This window comes from Syngnathus acus, chromosome 15, assembly GCF_901709675.1.
Source record: "Syngnathus acus chromosome 15, fSynAcu1.2, whole genome shotgun sequence".
NCBI classification, from domain to species: domain Eukaryota; kingdom Metazoa; phylum Chordata; class Actinopteri; order Syngnathiformes; family Syngnathidae; genus Syngnathus; species Syngnathus acus.
Genome location: NC_051100.1, coordinates 13703995 through 13721508, shown reverse-complemented (window position 1 = coordinate 13721508; position 17514 = coordinate 13703995). Strand labels below are relative to the sequence as shown.

General features: G+C 54.4%; 1 protein-coding gene across 6 annotated transcripts; it reads right to left on the bottom strand.

The window, feature by feature from the left end:
• Window positions 1–1087: 1087 nt before the first annotated feature.
• Window positions 1088–15750, bottom strand: arfgef3 (ARFGEF family member 3). Of its 6 annotated transcripts, none has more exons than XM_037272051.1 (43): window positions 15329–15742; window positions 14430–14481; window positions 14123–14204; window positions 13598–13738; window positions 13457–13525; window positions 13185–13301; window positions 13055–13100; window positions 12890–12974; window positions 12710–12814; window positions 12508–12620; window positions 12184–12431; window positions 12008–12120; window positions 11412–11544; window positions 10990–11339; window positions 10535–10866; window positions 10291–10457; window positions 10059–10224; window positions 9880–9984; window positions 9596–9796; window positions 9416–9526; window positions 9209–9347; window positions 8740–9030; window positions 7900–8033; window positions 7676–7818; window positions 7421–7600; window positions 6933–7074; window positions 6735–6857; window positions 6456–6562; window positions 6253–6382; window positions 6046–6174; window positions 5804–5980; window positions 5550–5664; window positions 5371–5473; window positions 5043–5174; window positions 4826–4956; window positions 4262–4270; window positions 4095–4173; window positions 3873–4012; window positions 3380–3551; window positions 3215–3310; window positions 2303–2655; window positions 1990–2227; window positions 1088–1609 (listed from the first exon to the last, which is right to left on the bottom strand). In XM_037272051.1, the coding sequence occupies exons 1-43, from the start codon at window positions 15411–15413 to the stop codon at window positions 1418–1420; spliced, it is 6276 nt and encodes a 2091-aa protein (XP_037127946.1). In that variant the 5' UTR covers window positions 15414–15742; the 3' UTR covers window positions 1088–1417. The 6 variants fall into 6 exon arrangements, 5 of the variants coding, with proteins under 5 accessions (XP_037127946.1, XP_037127942.1, XP_037127941.1 ...); XM_037272047.1 differs by having other exon boundaries at window positions 10059–10457; window positions 15329–15441; window positions 15543–15742; XM_037272046.1 differs by having other exon boundaries at window positions 10059–10457.
• Window positions 15751–17514: the final 1764 nt, after the last annotated feature.

Here is a 17514-nt window from a genome sequence, read left to right as displayed (position 1 = left end):
GAGAGGGTTATTTAGTTATTATTTATTTCATTAATAGTGTTATTATTTGTTTCCTGACTTTTTTTCTGTAAAGAACCTGGAAAGGGTTATTAAATAACCGTTATTTGGTTATATGCGGCTTTCTGGAAAACAATAAATTTTTTAAGCTCCCCTACGATCGTCACACTTTTTCTGTTACAAACTGACACCGGCCCCCCCATCAGAGAAGGGAAAAGTTATGTGGCCCTCACAGGAAAAAGTTTGGGGACCCCTGGTTTACAGGAAGGACACTTGGAGATAAAAACCAGTAGAGGTGCCAGAGGGAGACAGCCAAGAACCCGGCCAAAGATGATCGTCAAGGCTGAAAGACGGAAAGAAAAACAACAGCCCCCACACACATCGAATTGCCCATAATCAGCACCCAACCCCACGGAACCAGCTCTCACCGAACCAGCACCCACTCCCATGGAATCAAACTCTCCTGCGAACTTGCCACACCCCCTGACTCATCACCCATCAAACTCGGCCCACACTGGCATGTGCAACTGAATATAAGCCGACCAAAGAACCTTGAACGTTGCCTTTCCTGAATGGAGACTTTCTGCTCTTGAGCATGGTCGCACGAAAGGCCCAGCGATGTATTGTACTTTCCTGAAAACAGAGCTTTCTTAACAAGAATTGTGATTGAACTCAACCAACCTGCGTAAGTCTAAATTTTGTTTCGGTGTCTTAGCCTTTTCCTAAAACTGAAGAAATAAAACGAGCACGCGGTGAGTAAATTGGATAACAGGTGATTGGCTATGGCTTTTGCCGTGAGGCGTGGATAGCGTGCTCCCTAAATTGTGGACCAAAAATCCAACACTATTAATCTCGTTTGTATAATTGACAAATATATGAGAAAAGCCCTAGCTTTTTATTTTACCTGTATTATATTGTAATTTATTTAGTGCTGTATACTGTGTATTGTTTGTATTTCATTATGATACACGCCATTGTTACATACTGTACTATGACACAGATGTTAAATAATAATAAAGTTCCGCTGTACTCACTCAAGTTGATGGGGAAACTGATGATGTTCAATGACTGCTCACAAAGTAGGACAGGCTTAGGGAAAAAAATACTTATTCAATGGACCAAACAGCAACTTGTATTTGAGGACAGTGCAGAAGGCACAACGAAGAATTGACGCAAATCCATAAAGAGACATCAATACGGGACGTGCTGGCTAACAAACAATATTGACCAGGAGGCAACAAAAGCACCACGCAAGACAAAACTGTGGTCTGCATGATCATCTTGACAGCTTCACCGTCGGCTCACTCTTGCTCCTTGCAGGCAGGACGGGCACCGCAGTGGCAGGAAGCTAGCAGGGAATTAGCCACGACAAGCGAAGGATTGCGCCGCCACGCCAAGAGGACGTGGCGTCAAATGGACGTCAGGCGATAATGCCATAGAGTCTTCCCACACGTTCCAGCCAGTGGCACAGGGCTTGCCGCACGGCGCCGTCACTGACGTGACACGCCAGCCGGCACACGCTCGGGTAAAGCGCCGGCTGAAGCGCCACAAAGGCCACGTCAGAAAGCTGCAGGACCTGGTGCAGTGCTGTCGCCACCATGCTGCTCCACGCCTGAGGAATGCACATGTGTCACAACTTGGAGCAGGATGTGCCAAATCTCACAACACGTTGCATGTTTTACGAGATGCAAGAGAGAGGATGTCACAGAACAACATGGCAGTCACACATCACATGCTGCACGACAACATGGTGCAAGTGTAAGGCGGCCGAAATCCCAGCTCCAAGTCCAATCTGCTCGCACTCTTAATTGGTCATTTCCTTTTTGTGGACAAATGATTCACCAATGGGAACCCTTGGAAGCGGCTCGCTCTCGATGCCGGGGACATGACATGTTGTGTGACACCCGGCGATGTGGGGCTAAAGATGACAAAACACAGCAACACGTGTCGCTGCATTTTGTTACGCATGACAAACGGGTGCGGTGCTGCCACCTGTATCTGCGCTTGCGCATCACCGGCAGCAACGTGTCCGTGAGCGCTGACAGCTGAACCCGATCTGGACCCAAGGACTCTGGCGCTGTGCGAATGTCTGAGGGGAGGGGCCGCTGGCAGCTGCTGCTCCTGCCCATGGACCCGCCTCCACCGCCTGTCGCGCTGCTGCTGCTCCTTCCTGCATTTGTATTGGCTCACCAGCTTTGCCAGGCTTCTGGCGGGGACGCTTCCTGCGCAGCTGAACAAGACATCAAATCCATGTAAGTACTTCACATAAAGCCCCGGCACTCGATGCTACGTGGTCACATCTCACCTGAATGCGGGACTGTGCGCGGGCGTATCTCTCGACGATGGAGGCACGCCGGTACCACTCGTGACTCCACCTTCCTCCGGGGGCACGGGTGACTCGAATGGCAAGAGTGGCAGGAAGAAGGCGTGGCCGTCCCCGCCTCGCGAGGGAGAGGGCAAGGTTGGCGCGGTGGCGAAGACTTCCTCTTCCTCCAGGTCTTGATGCATCTGGATGTAACTGGCGCAGACGTCGGCGCTCAGCTTGTGAAGACGCTTCACCAGCCACGCCCACTCCGACACACTGCCCGCTGCCGCACTCAGGGATGACATGGTGGGTTGCCGCTGATGCCGCTGGTCGCGCCCCCATGGGGGGCTCACCTGCGTGCGTTTGGACACATCGGACAGGTCAATCACCTAAACTGCTTTGCGTTTTACTTTTTGTCCCCTTCCGAATGAAAAAAAGATTGTTGACTTAAAAAAGAAAAAGACTGAAACTGTCACATAGTCACGTGTTGTCTGATTTCAGGCTAAATTCGATTTCAGGCTAAAGTCGTACGAGGGTCCCCGTACATTGGTAATAACGTTTTTCAAAGTGACGTTTTTAAAACAACATTTGGTCTTTCAAAAGTATTTAAGACAAAAAGTGTGGATTTTCGAAAGGTTATGCGACCACCCCTACCCAAAAAAAAAATCCAACTAAAATTCTACCTCTAAGAGCAAAAGTTCAATTTGAAAACAAATTGTTGCATGGTGTATTTCAGGGACTGCCTAGCGCTAAGCGTCATTGTGGCTGTTTGGTTGACGTTTGGCAAAAAAGTGCGCTTGACGCCGCGACTGGCTTTGCATTGAGCGGGGCTGCCAACACGAACAACCACATACACACAGATTCCGTATGCTCAACCCCAAATTTGGACAAATGTCAGCGGGCAAGCATTACCTGCGCCGTCTCTTCAAAGATGTCCTCGTCCTCCGAGGATGCCGAGCCGGGACGCGAGGAGTCCGAGCTTCCGTCCTCGTCAAGAATCATCTTGACCTGCGGCGGAGGCGCAGCGCCTTTAAGCGATGGAGAAGAAGCGGGGCCGTGAAGAAGAAGGGGCAGTACCTGCTGAGCCGTCATGCCGTCAGCCTGAGTGGAGATGGCCGCCAATAGCGCCTGCATGTAAAGCTTGAAGCTCATGGCCGCCTGGCGGTGGAGATTGGCCGCGCCGCCCACGCCTGACACTTTCATCAACAGATACTTGAGACCCGGACGCCTGTCAAAGTCGCGCGCCGTCCTGCGCGCACGGCAACGTCAAACAGCGCCTCGCAACATGGACGACAATGGCGCACGTTTGGCTCATCGCTTTGCCAAGTCAAGGTCGAAGTTGGCGAGGGTCAACGTGGGAAATCAGAGAAGTCCGTTTGGAAGAAAATGACACCTCCAAAACACGGCCTGATTATTCAAATTCAGATTTGCTCATTGTTGATCAATCGATCGATTTTGACGCGTTGAGTAAAAGCAAACGTATCGCAACCCGCCCGTAACGCGTGTTGCACGTAAGAACGCTTACAACGACGAGTGGTGAGTGACATTGCGCGCGGACAGCTCCACCCACCTGTAGGAGTCAAGCAGCAGGTCGAGGATGATGGAAAGGTTGGCCGTGGACACGTAGCGCAGGAAGCCCGTCGCACGCGGGGTGGGTTCAGGCGTGACAGGCGTCGCCTTCTCCTGGCCAGCGGGCTGCTCGACGAACTCCTTTGATTGATTGATTGATTCAATCAATCAATCAATCAATCAATCAATCAATCAATCAACACGTGCGTTGCTGTTATTGTACCTCCAGCAAGACGTCTGAAAGATTCTGCAGAAGAACTTGATGTGACAACAGGCTCACCACCACGCTACGGAATGGAATGCTAACAGACGTCAAACAGCAACAGGATTAGTGGACGCGAGTGCACCTGTGGTTGAAGCCTGTTACGTGGCGGGAAAAGAAAATCTTACCCCACTTTCCTAAGAGCAGCAGAAGAAAATATCACATTTTGACAGCAAGTTACATTTTGAGAGCATTCAGCATGTTTCCATACAAAGTCATGCGTGCCCAAAGTGTGGCCCAAATGAAAGCAGCTTCAAGCAAGGCAAAGAGTATAGCTTAGCCCAGGGGTCGGGAACATTTTTGGCGGACAGAGCCATAAATAATTTTTTAAAAATTATTTCCCGTGAGAGCCATACCATTTAAAAAAAAAAAGATAGGTTAAATACAATTAAATGCATGTATTTTAATTAAGACCAACGATTTTTTGAGTGTACTAATGTATTCTTTTTAATAACGTTTTTAACGTCACCAAAAGAGCCATATCTGGCTCACGAGCCATATCTGGCTCACGAGCCATATCTGGCTCACGAGCCATATCTGGCTCACGAGCCATAGGTTCCCGACCCCTGGCTTAGCCTTTCAACCATCTGGCTTTTCAAGTGGCTAGGCCAATGCTAATGCTAAGTAGCATCAATGTTGTAGAGCTAATTTGATTCTTTGAGCAACACAAAGGGTGCACGTTGGCGCCTCACCTGTTATGAGCGTGTCCGTCAGCGTGACGGTCAAACGGTGGCTCAATGATGAAAACGCAAGACTGGACGTGCTCAAAACCGTCCTTGTTGTTGGGGGTCTTTGGCAGGCACTGGCTGTCGGACATGAACACCTGTCGCGTGCACCCGCACACACACACGCACGCAGATTTTATTTGAGGCGTCACTTCAGTCGCCGCCTCGCTGCCTTGCCAGTGACCTGCTGTGCCGTGGCTCTGATCCTCTGGCACTCGGCCTCCGCCGACGGGGATGGTGAGGGAGCGGCCACCTTCACTTCACAGGCGTCGCCGCAGAGACTATCTGAGCCGCTGCGGAAAGATGACGCTAGCTTCTGCAGGTACACGCAAGATGGAAAGTACATTCATGGCCAGACACTCTCGGGCGACTTCTTCAAAGACAAGACACGAGGGCCACTGACATGAACAACCTGACCTAATTTTTACTGATGTAAATAGTGGAAGCAGTTTTACAGCTTCGAGCCACATCTGCAGGACGCTTTTGAGATGCTCATTTTGTTTCGGGCGTACCTTGACAGGCCGTAAGGTAGCAGAGAAGGCGTCCCGCAGGGCACAGCAGGCCAACCTCCACATTTCCTCAGTGAAGAGCGGACCCACTGTCACCAGCACGTACCTACGGCCGACACAGCGGCATATCAGCGCGGTGGGTGAAGCGCACATGCGCGTGTGTGTGCGTGCGCCCTTGAGACCTGATGCAGGAGCAGCCCACTCTAGAGACGGTCTCAGCCGGTTGCGACACGCATGACACCAACAGCCCGAAGAGCTCCTTCAGCATCAGGTTGATCCAAAACTCACAACCTAGGTCTGACGCACAGCCACACAAGAATCAAAGGCGACGCCATTGTTCCGGGAGCGCGCACGGGCAGGGCAAATTTTGCAACGCGCACTTGGTCGGTTGCTGTCATCTTTTTCCTGTTTCATTTTTGTCGAGGCCCCGCGTCACCTGCGTCGATGAAGGTGCCGACGTGCTCCACCACCAGCTCGCAGCAGAGGCCGATGGCGTGTCTGAAGTTGGCGGCGGCCGTGTCCCAGAAGGCGGGCTCACCGCGGCTACGCTGCAGCCACAGCGACATGGCAGGCAGCAGCAGCTGCACCACAGCCCAGATGGCGAAGCCCGGACCTACAATGTGCAACATGATCGCCATATGATAGCAACTTGAGCAAAGCGCTGTTTGGAAAGGTCACCTGGCACAACGGCAACCTCTCGCAGCAGCAGGAAGAGTGTCTCCAGGGTAGGTGGCTGGTGCCTGCGAGGACAGTTGGACACGGCGGCCGTCAACTGCTCCAGAAGCAGAATCCACACCTGGATTAGACCTGAGAGACACGCGTCAGGAGGCGGGCAAGACTGCTCAGCACCCTCCGCCTCGCCTCACTGTTGCCAGCCTCGCTCACCCGTGTCGTCATCAAAGTCCCGCAGGACGCCTTCCAGTGCGATCTGGCCACCCGTCCCGGCGGGCAGGCTGGCCGGCCGCGCCCCGAGGAAGACGGGCTTTGATGGCATCTTGTAGATGCTGGCCAGCAGCTGCCGCCAAGGAGGGGGGAGGGGAAGAAAGCGTCACATGACGGACGGCGACGGGGCCCGAGAAGTCGGTCACCTGAGAACATCGACGCAGGTAGGCTAGCGCTGGCAGGCACAGGTCCAGGGAGCTGCGGGACGACGGCGGCAGCGTACGCTCACCCATCTCCTCGTTGTCGACATCGCCTGAAAGAAAGAAAAGAAGAAAGAAAATGAAAAGACATGACTGGCAGCTGGAAATGAGCAGTATGGCATACTTGCAAATGGTGCTTTCAGTCAGGCGGGCCAATTGGAAAGCCGAGCCTGAGCTTGAAAGCTGGCCCTAATTTGCGTTTCCACCTGTGCGCGTGTGGCCTACCTAAACCTTTGACGAACTTCATGAGGCACAAGATGCAGTCGGCGGCGGCATTGGCAAACACCTGGACGCTGTCCGTGCCGATGAAGGCCTCAAAGACGTCGAAGACGGGCGCCTGGCGCTCTCCTGCCGAGCACAGAGACGGCGTGGAGATGCACAACTCTCCGTCCAGTGGCGCCGCGCGTGGCGTGGCATACGTACCAACAGCATATTCTCCTGGCAGCTCGTCTTTGGCCTCCATCTTGGCGCCGCGGGCAGTCCTGAGGGCACTGAACAGCGGACGCCAGCCGGACAGGATGCGAGGAGAACACATCTCCACCAGCTCGCCAATGGATGTTACCACCTGATGGCACCAGAGCAATCAATCATCAGCTAGCTGCTAGGCTAGGCAGAAATGCAAGCTGCCTTTCGGAGCAACTTCCTCCCTTCGAGAATGGGAGTGGCGCCCTGGGCTCTTTAAAAATCAATCCAATGTCCACCTTCAATCTTTTGTTCGCCACCCGTTCAGGCGCCACATGTGCGGTCAAGAGGCCAACCGGCTATCACGCGAGCCATAGCCAAAGTATACCGCAGGTAAACATTTTTCATGCTGAAACAGAGGCCGTCCACCTTTTCCCTCTGAAGGCAACATTGACCCAGCGTTTGGATTTGGATGCCGGAGTCTGACAGAGCGACCTGCGGGGCTTCACCTGGTCCTGGACGTCGTCGTCGCACAGTTCCAGTTGCATGATGTGCTCAAACGGTCGGAAGAGTGCCTCGTTGAAGCGGAAGTGAGACGGCTCGCTCCAGCCCCTCAGAACCTCGGTCAGGACGTCATGGATGAAGGAAACCGCCTTCTGGGACACGTGACGTTCTTTGTGGCACGCCGCCTATGTGCCAAGCGGACGCGCACACCCAGAGTTTTGACGCGTTCTTGATGACGAGGTGGCGCAACCGTTGCCTACCTCTACCAGGTGCGGCGCCACCACGCTCCAGGCTCTCATCTTGTGCAGCAGCGGCCTGTCGTGGTCCCTGACGATTCTCAGCATGGCCTCCCCCAGACGGAAAAGGTGCAGGGAGCTGGACTTGTGCGCCGACCTGTGCTCTCCTGCAACGTAACTTGACAGTGGCAAATCCCGGAGAGCTCAAAGCGCCCCACTTCGCCTTTGACGGCCTCGAGCGTGCGTACCTGGCATGGCGAGCGAATAGTCCCCAGTGTCAGAGATGGAGTGGAAGAGCTGACACCGGGACGCTTTCCTCAGTTGCTGCAGGAAGCCCAGCAGAGACAGCAGGTTCAGTTTACCCGACGCATCTTCAAACAACCTGAAAGATACGCGTGTGTTAGGTTGCTCACAAGAAGGATTGTCCTCACACAAGTTTGAAGCCATGCAGAAGCTTGATGCAGTGCTGCTCAAAAATTAACAGGTGGGGCTTTCCGGGCACATTATTATTTCTATGTTTTTTCTGCAAAAAGAGTTTTACGTCAGAAAACCGGCAAGCCGCTCTCTGCAGAACATCACGTGACCAAACCTAGAATACAGCTTGGCCGACGACATGCTGTGAGTTGAGTAACCATGCATATGCGTCATTCACCCAGGAGTCAGGGCAAGCTGGGCAAGCTGTCTAAACAATCGTGGCGCACACCAAAGTCGCCTCGCGCTCCATCTCCCAAATGCTAATTGTGGAGAGGGTTAGGATTAGGAGAACATTAACAACGTCATTCAGGGTGTGCCAGATCTTTTCGTCCAGGAGGACAGCGTATACAGGCATACGCAGCTGGTGAACCTAGACAGCCGTTCTTGGGTTCGCTCCAAAACATCAGTCTTTGATCCCAAAACACACACACACAACATGTTACAAGCATGCCTGCGAGGCGTTTCCGGCACACCCATTGGCGCTTTCCAAAGCAAAATTCATCTGCTGGCACGGCAGCATCATTGCAAGTGAGCGCACAAATAGGAGCGTGAGGCGTGCTTTGGTTTTTCGGTGGGCGGGTTCCCAATGCGGCGGAGTTTGTCGTTTGGCCCACCTGTCGGCCTGCGTGGACAGCGCGCACACAAACTTGGCGGTGCCAGGCCCGGTCAGCGGGCTTCCCTCTTTGACGTCCGGTCCGCGCTCCCCTCCTTCGCCCTGGACCAGAAGCTCCCGGACGGTCGGTGGAAAACTGAGGGGCAGAGTTGGGCAGGGCGGGAAGGCGTTGCCTTGCGCCCGATTGGCGGGCACACCCTGCTGACACCGCTGGGGGAGGGTGGGCGGTGGTGGCGCCTGAGAGGTGACGCTAAAGAGAGCATGCTCCAGAGAACTGATGTACTCTGTCACCCTGACACACACAAACAAATACATGCATGCATGCGCACGGCACACACAACATCATTGGTGAAATGGCGGGTCACAACTAAAAGAAAAAAATGTGAAAATAATGCACTTTCAAGTGTATGTGTAAGTGTGTGCACTACACGGCAGAGCGACATGGCATCACGTCTCTTTGCGTGTGTCACCTGAAGACATGTGTCCAGCAGTCGCTGTTGTGACTACCCATCTCCAAGCCCACGTTCAAGATGGCGTCCATGCACAGCACGTGCGCCGCATGCAGGCCGCCGGCCGCCGGCCGCGCCATCTGCTCCAGACACTGCTTCACTGCGCACACGCACATACGGCAAGTCGGCGCTCTTGTTGTCCGTGTGTGTGTGCCAGTGCGTCATCACCTTGCGTGAGGGCATCCCTCGCCTCAGGCCCCTCCCTCTCATCGCACTCCTCCAGCGCGCAGGAGGCGGCGGCTATTTGGGCCGAGGCCGCCGCGCAGTTGGTGGCCACACCTGAAAGCGTGCACAGCATCATAAGCACGCGCACACGCCCAACTTGACGATGGCCCGCAGCACACCTACCGAGGGCGCAGCTGAGCGCGGCGGCCTGCCGAAGTCCATCCAGACTGAGACAGACGGTGTCGCGCTGTGGCCGGCTCTGCTCCCTGGCGAAGACCGGCGGCGTCTTAGAGCTGCCGGCCACGCGGCCCGTCAGCGGTGCCGACAAGATCTCCATAAGCTGGCTCCACACGCCTGTCAGCAGGAAGCGCGACAACGCGGCGCCTTGGGGAGGACGCCGGCGGCGGCGGCATTAGCGCGGTCGGTTCCCGTCACATGCTGGAGGAATGACGCGGCGACGTGCGCACCCGCCGTCATGGCGTCGCTGCCTGCTCTGTTACACGAGGGTGCAGATTGGCTGAACCTCCCGATCAGCTGACCGCCAACCGCACTGCTGCCCAAACCGTCGATGTCTGATGGGATTAAAGCCATGCGTCTGTGTGCGTCTGTGCACATGTGTGTGCATGTGTAGGTGCGCGTGCGCTACCAATCAGCATGGTTAGGAGAGGCGGCATTCTCTCATCAGGCACCGGCCAGGACCTGACCTGAGCCAGCAGGTCTCGTTCCAGAAGTTGACGGTGGACCTCCTCCAGCCACGCCTGGGTCAAGAGCACCAGCACGCCGCTGCTCTGGATGGCACGCACAAACTCCTTCTGCCAGGTCCAAACAGATAGTGAACAATCAAGACAAATGAGGGTGGCATGCACGGCGGCCCTCACCGGGCCCAGCGCAGTGGGCAGCGCCCTTCGCTGGTAGAAGTTGCAGTTGCGCAGCTTGAGGTTGAGCAGCAGCGCGTAGAAGGATAGCAGGTAGATGCCGTCGGCGTTCATCAGCGATTGACAGCTCAGAGTCAACCCCACCTCCACGCCCGGCGAGGGGATCCCATCTATCAAGTGCATGCACGCTTCAGTGTAAATGGTACTCACACAAGAACGGTGACACCAAGGTGACTTAGAAACTGACCGGCCCGCAGTCCGGAGCAGAAGGTGCATGCAAAGTCCTGCAAGAGTCCGTCGACTCTGGGGGCGGCATTGACGTTGAGAAGTCTGGGCAGCAGCGCAGCCAGCGAGCGCACAAAGAGGCGGGCACCATGCCGGTCCGCTTCCCGGTGGCACGGCGGCTTGAGCGAGAGCCGAGCTGGCGCTTCCGACGGACCGGACTCGCCCTCGTCGGCCAGCGATGCGTTGTCGGAGCCCACGTCCGACGCGTCCGAACGGCCCGAGTCCTTCTCAGCCGCCGTGGAGAACTGGTCGCACGAGTCCAACTCCGTCCTCGACGAGTCCTGCTCCTCCATGCTGAACACGCACACGCACGCTTTCATTTACCAAACATCACACGCAGCAGAAAAATGTATCTACCCTGGGACCACACAAACATTACGCACACACCTGCAGCACACAACCGATGCAGAGTTTCACCTGAAGTTGCTCTCGCTGTAGCACGACGCAGTTCTGGAGTCCACCGACAGGAAGTTGGTGATGTCGGGGTACACGAGGGCGTGGCTTCGTAGGACCACATCGGGCGGAACCACGCAGGCCTCCTGAGACGGCCTTGCCTCCTCCTCAGAGTCCAACGCAGTTTGGCCTGCGTCTGTGGTGATGCTAATGCTAACGTCGGGGCTGCGCTCCAGCGTGGCGTCCCATGGTGGCCCCTCGGAGGACAGAATCCACCTCTGCCACAGAACGTCGGCCTCATTCCCCTCCGTGGACGCGCGAGACAACTCCGTGCCATCCTTCTGCTCATCAAGGCGACGAAGTGCCAGACGAACCTGAGCGGGAGCGACATCGGCAGCGCGACACGATGACGGCGACAGCATGACGTCCTCTCGACACGGGCATACCTGCTCTGGTGTGAGGCCCCGCCCCTGTGACAGCTCCTCCAGTGCTCGCAGCAGAGCGCACACGCACAAGACGCTCCAGTAACACGCCTCCGTGCCGCCCTTCAGGCACGCCTCCTTCATGCCGTCCATCATGCTGAACACATATGCACGTCACAAACAGATGCTGAGACGTTGGGATATGTCAGTCTACATGATCCCGTTTTAATTGCGTCACAACGCGATGTCACGCGATAACACCACCAGGCGGGGCCGATGACCCATTTGAAAAAGTCAAGGTTCCAATAAGCGCTCAAAAAATGGTGCTGGCGGGTCCGAGTCAGCTCCAAGGACAACCCGGCCTTGGAGCCTGCGGGCGTCTTCTCGACAGGTGGCCACGCTGTGGCTTACTGAGGAGAATTAGATTAGAAGGACGGCGCTGAACTCAAATTGATCGCGTTGGGTGCCAAAAAAAGCCTGCTTTTCAGAGCTGTCATTTGCCGGCAGGACAGTTTTGCTCACAGTTACCATGCGGGCATCATCTGAAATGGGCCCACGCCTAGCAGTGACATCGCCTTGTCACAACGTAGCATTAGCTAGCGGGCATCAGGTGCACTGACAGTCGCAGCAAGTCCAGGTGCGACTTCCTTTTGGAGAAGGATCGCTTCCCGCCTTCGGGGTCGGTGAGGCTCGGCCCGGCCAGGTCGAACAGCCGCTGAGGACTTCCCACGATCTGAAAGGCGGCACGGACAAACGTTGCAAGTGGTGAGCTGACATGGCGCCACGGGCGTCCCACCTCCTTGGTGACACGCAAGGCCTCGGTGCGGTGCTGCGGCGGCGGGTAGAGCAGGATCCGGTGGTAAAGCGACTGCAGCACAGGCTTCATGGACTCCACGCAGCTCACCAGGCGGACCAGCTCGGCCGCCACATAGCACACGGTCCGCACCACCGGCGCCATCCTGGCGGGGGCGCCGGCTGAGCGACCCGAGCCTCGACCCCGGTCAGACACGGCTCCCACGGCAGACTCCGTCTCCTGGCCAGCGCCTGGAAAATGAGCTGAGGTCATCACCGCCGCCGTGACGACCAAACCGGATGACAGTCGCTCTTGGTGTGAACTTACCCGGATGGGGCCACTCTGTCTCTGGCGCCCCCATTTGGCCACGGTGGGAAGCGATAGTTTTGTCAGTGACCGGATTTCCCATGATAGCCACCAGTGACGGACACAGCTGCTTCCTGTTCGGAGACGAGTCGCCGCAATGATGTCATTAGCGTCTTTGACATTGGGCTATATGTGTGTATGCGACAATGTGTGTGTTGTTTACCAGACGAGTTCAATGAAGCGTCCAGACAAGTGCATCGTGGGAGGGCAGGAGCTGAGCATGGACAAGATGCTTTCCAGGTAAAGCAGCTGCAGCAGCTGCTCGTCACTGGCGGCAGCCAACGCACAATGTCAGGAACACACCACCCATCTGCTGCTTCCACATTAAGAGCCGTTCACTCACCAGTCGACCGACTCCAGCTTGTCACAGAAGAGCATCAAGACCATCACCACGTCGTCGCAAAGCACCCGGCTAGTGGGAGACACGTCTGCACATCAAGTAGAAATAGAGTTTGGTAACACAATTGGCACATTGGTAACATGCATATGTGTGTGTGGGGGGGCGTACCCCTTGTCTGCAGAGGCGGGGTAGTCAGCTCCTCGCCAGCTGCACCCTGCTTGTGAGAAAATGAATGCACAAGGATTGCTGCCTTCAAACTGTGTGACGCCGAGTGCGTGCACATGCGCTATGATGTGACCTCCTGTCGGTGTCGCAGCTGCAGTGTAAAATCTCCCAGAATCTGACTGAGGGTGGCTCGGACCGCCGTGTTGATGCTCCGCTGATGACAGTTGCGTGCGTACGTCTCCATGCACACCTGCGCGGGCACACACACGCTGGTCAGAGATCCACCAGAGGTTCCTGGCATCACAGGCTACTGCGGTGAGCACATTAAGTTGAGGAGATCACAAAGGAAAACAGGCGCGGGCATGCACCCGACAGCGGCAGAGTGCCAAGAGTGCCGTCGGTTACCTGAGCGACACGTAGGATGGAGTCTGCGCTGATGTCAAAGTTTGGTGAGTAGGTGACGCAGAGAAGAACCTGCAGAGGGCGCAGGAACAAGTAAACAAGACGGAACACCGGCGCCAGCCCCGGAGGAGCAAACCTTCTCACCTTCATGACCTCCACCTGCAGGTCCTCGTGCAGCTCTGGCGTCACTCGCACCGCCGCCAACATCTGACTCACCAGCTGATTCTTCACGGGCTCCGCCTTCACGTCGTTTCCGTCCACAAAGCGGTCCTCGCACAGGAGCTTCTGATGGAAAGACACAGCTCAGACGTCATGCCTTTGCGTAGAGCAGGGGTGGCCAACCAGTCAGAGACTAAGAGCCACATTTTTTTACTGTGTACCGCAAAGAGCCAAATCCCCCGCCCCCACTACCCACACCCACCCCCCCCCCCCCGAAGCGAACACGCAGCGTTTGACGTCCCATTACACCCCCCGAAGCGAAGCGAACGTAAAGGAGCCGCATGAAACCCGGCAAAGAGCCGCATGCGGCTCGCGAGCCGATCGTAAAGGAGCCGCATGAAACCCGGCAAAGAGCCGCATGCGGCTCGCGAGCCGCGGGTTGGCCACCCCTGGCGTAGAGCATCCCATGAGGGCTGGAGGTGGGACATGTGAGGCTCAAACAGGAAGTACCTGCATGCCGCTGAGCGCCGTCTGACCCAGCTTGTCGTTTTTGGACTCCAGTGCAATCTGGAGAGGAAGAAGACAGCGCACCCTGCAGGCCAAACACAAACAACATGACCATGGTGTCATGCTGATTTGTCCCACGCGTTGAGGTCACGTGGCGCCACGTAAAACCATGCGCCATCCCGTCGAGGTTTGACGACTCGGCGCATCATAACGGCTTTCATCTGCGGCGGCTAAGTCGTCGAGCATCCCTCATGGACAAATCCCGCTTGACGATGTCACGGGGAACGTTCCGGAGAGAACGTGTTCTTACCGCAACTCCGCCGGCGACAGCTTGGCTGATGAGTTGTGGGACTCCAGACTTTCTGGGGGGCAAATAAGAAATAAAAACTCACTGGATGTGGTGACTGGTCTCAGCCGCGTTAGCACTCGCGGTTAGCGCAGTGCAACGCTGACACAGTGGTTAGCAAACACAGCCTTGCTACGGGATCAATTTGAATGTTGTTTCAGCTTTTAATGCAAAAAGGCAAAACATGATCCATTCCTGCATCCGGTATAACAAACGATGGAATTCATTCCGGTTCAGGCGATTGACAGAGTTCCCATTTCGATATGTGTATCTTATTTTGAGAATATCAGATCTTTTGAAAAACCTGCCCTTCCTTGTTTTTACGACGACTGTTATGTAGCGAATAACTAGATTTAGAAAACAAAACATGGACTCCGAAGAAACACTGATCACACTTCTAACTAGATAAGATGTACATTTTAACGTGGCAACCTGTCACGTTAAAATGTGCATATTATCAGTTAGAACGTGATATTGAACTTTGATTTTATTTCTGGTATGTCGTCATTTTAGATATGTTTGTTGAAGGACTGACAAAGGAAACTGTTAGCTAACCCACTAACAAGCACGAGACAATGAAATGACAGATGAATTTTGGGGAGCATGACATTTCAATGTGCGATACTCAATGTCATATTTATGTACATGACACGAATACAGTCTGTATCTTCTATTTTCTATCCTCCCCGCCCTCACGTAGCCAGCAGCAGGTGGATGCGCGCGAAAACTCACCCATCCTCACCACCCTGCCGCGCCCCAAACAAGACACGCACACCCGCACACGCTGTAGCTCAGCACCACCAGAGGATTCGCCAACCAACTGGGTGGTCGTTGTCGGTTGGCTTCTGGAAGCTCCGACTCACCGCAGGCGAGCACGCAGGCGTCGCGCAGGCTTTTGTGCTTGTGTCCGGCTGAGTCTTTGTGAAGTCTCCGCAGGATGTCCTCCATGGTGGCGTTGGTGAGCGGTCGTGTCGCACGAGGATGGGTTGGGGTGGGATTACCGTTCGGTGGTTGCGCGCAGTGCGCAGCGGGGTCGGCGGAATCCCCTCGAGTACCAACCGAGGATGAGCCACTTACACGCTGACGTCATAGGTTTGCAACCAGGAAGCGCTTTCCTCACAGGCACTGCCACCTCGTCGGCGTTTTTGATTTTTTTTTCAACACATTTTGTTGCTCAACTTTACACGTCCTGAGGAACAACATTGACTGACTGGCCAGAAAAAAAAATCTAGACTTGCTGCCATCCGCCGCCAAATTCCGACACACCGGATTACGCGTCATTATAACGGAAGTGTGATTTTCTGTCTAAACATAAATCTTCACATTAAAAGCATGGATTGCCGAAGCTAAACGGTGACCTTTGTCAATAAATGAATACGTCATTATACTTCGTGATTTGTAAAGGAGCAAAATTGAGAAGTCGGAGAGCTTGAATTTTGAACGAATGTTTGAATGTAATGGAGTTCATCACCAGCCGCTACTTCGCCGACCAGCACACATGAATAGCAAGATCCTATACGTATTTTAAAATATCAAATGAAATGCTTAACTTAACTGGGGCTCCACAGATTTCTGACTCGAGCCGCCCCTGTAGTGCCATCCCTGCCTGGTCCAGGGCGAAGTAAGACTTGAAACTCGGACTTGTGTTGCGATGTGCTGTTTGGCCGCGTGGTGTCGCTGTGTCATGGCCGGTGCAGAGAATGCTGGAGGGAAGGCCTGGGACGAACAACGTGTGACCTCAATCAAAAGCCGATAGCTTTCACGTAATCGCCATCGACACCAGTGGAAAATTGGTACCAAACATGCTAAACATGATTTTGGAACGCGGGTAAACATGGCAATTACTCGCAGGGCCAGAGCCCAGACTGGAACCCAGAGTCAGTCCCATCTAGTGTATATGTGGCAGGCACCGTGCACAAAGCAATGTCCTCAAACGGGCTTAGCCGCGTCATTCGTGTGTCGTATGAGTTGTAACAAATGTGTGACAGGTTACATTCGTTGCGACTTCATGTTAGTCATCGTTCAATGTTGCTTCCTAACTTTGACTTGTTACATGACCTGCACCCATTGCAGCTTCTGGTTAAAGCTCAAGATTACTCCTGACAGACGTTTGGACTTACCGCAGTTGTAAGTAGCAGTTGACCTATAACCCTCACTTTGTCACATTTTGCAGTCACGATTTTGAGTTACATGACTTGATTTAGACTTGTACAAATAACTAGTTGCGATTACTCTGATTAGTACGTCAGCTCGCTTGCTCAATCAATCATGCGCTACTTTGATATTCAATTCATCTGCTGAGGAGAATATAAGAATCAGAATACATGACTTGTTCCTGGGGACAGGCCACCGTGGGTGGCGCCATTTTCTTGGCCACCTGTCGGCATGATGTCACAGAACCAGGTTCATCTACGCGACGTTGGCGTCTCTGGTTACCGCTGTCATCTCCCACAACGTAAAGCACGTCAATCGCGCCACCGGCGACGTTTTTAAGTGGCAACGACCTTTTGACCCACAGAAACTCAGCTGCGCCGCAGCTTTCCATTCTTGTCATGCACGTCATCCTTGCCTGGGCAAGTTCTTCGAATGCGTTCCTCCCAAATTTAACCTGCATGCAGGGAATGCTTGGATTTGTCTACCCCCACCCACCCCCACACAATCTCCCTGCACCCCAAAGGAAGGTCCCAAAAGTTCTCCCGAGACCTTATCAAGAACAAACTACACTGCGGAGTGCGGCAAGCGGAATTCCGCTTACTGATGACGTCAGGATTGAAGTCATGTGACCGATCAAGCAGAGGCGATTCCTCTAAGACTGAAGGGAAGCTCAGCTTCCCCTTGCAGCGTGTTGTGCGGGCCGTCCGAAGTTGAGCCAGGAAAAACAAAGATGTGGAGTATAGAGTTGGTTCTTTATTGGCAAGATCTTGGGTTGTTTAATGGCGGTCAGCACACATGGCACGGCGGCACAAGAAACAAAAGCTTGTTTTATACTGTCCGGAAAGGTGGGAACTTGTCACATGACCATTTGGAATCTGTGAGTGTGGGGGGCATC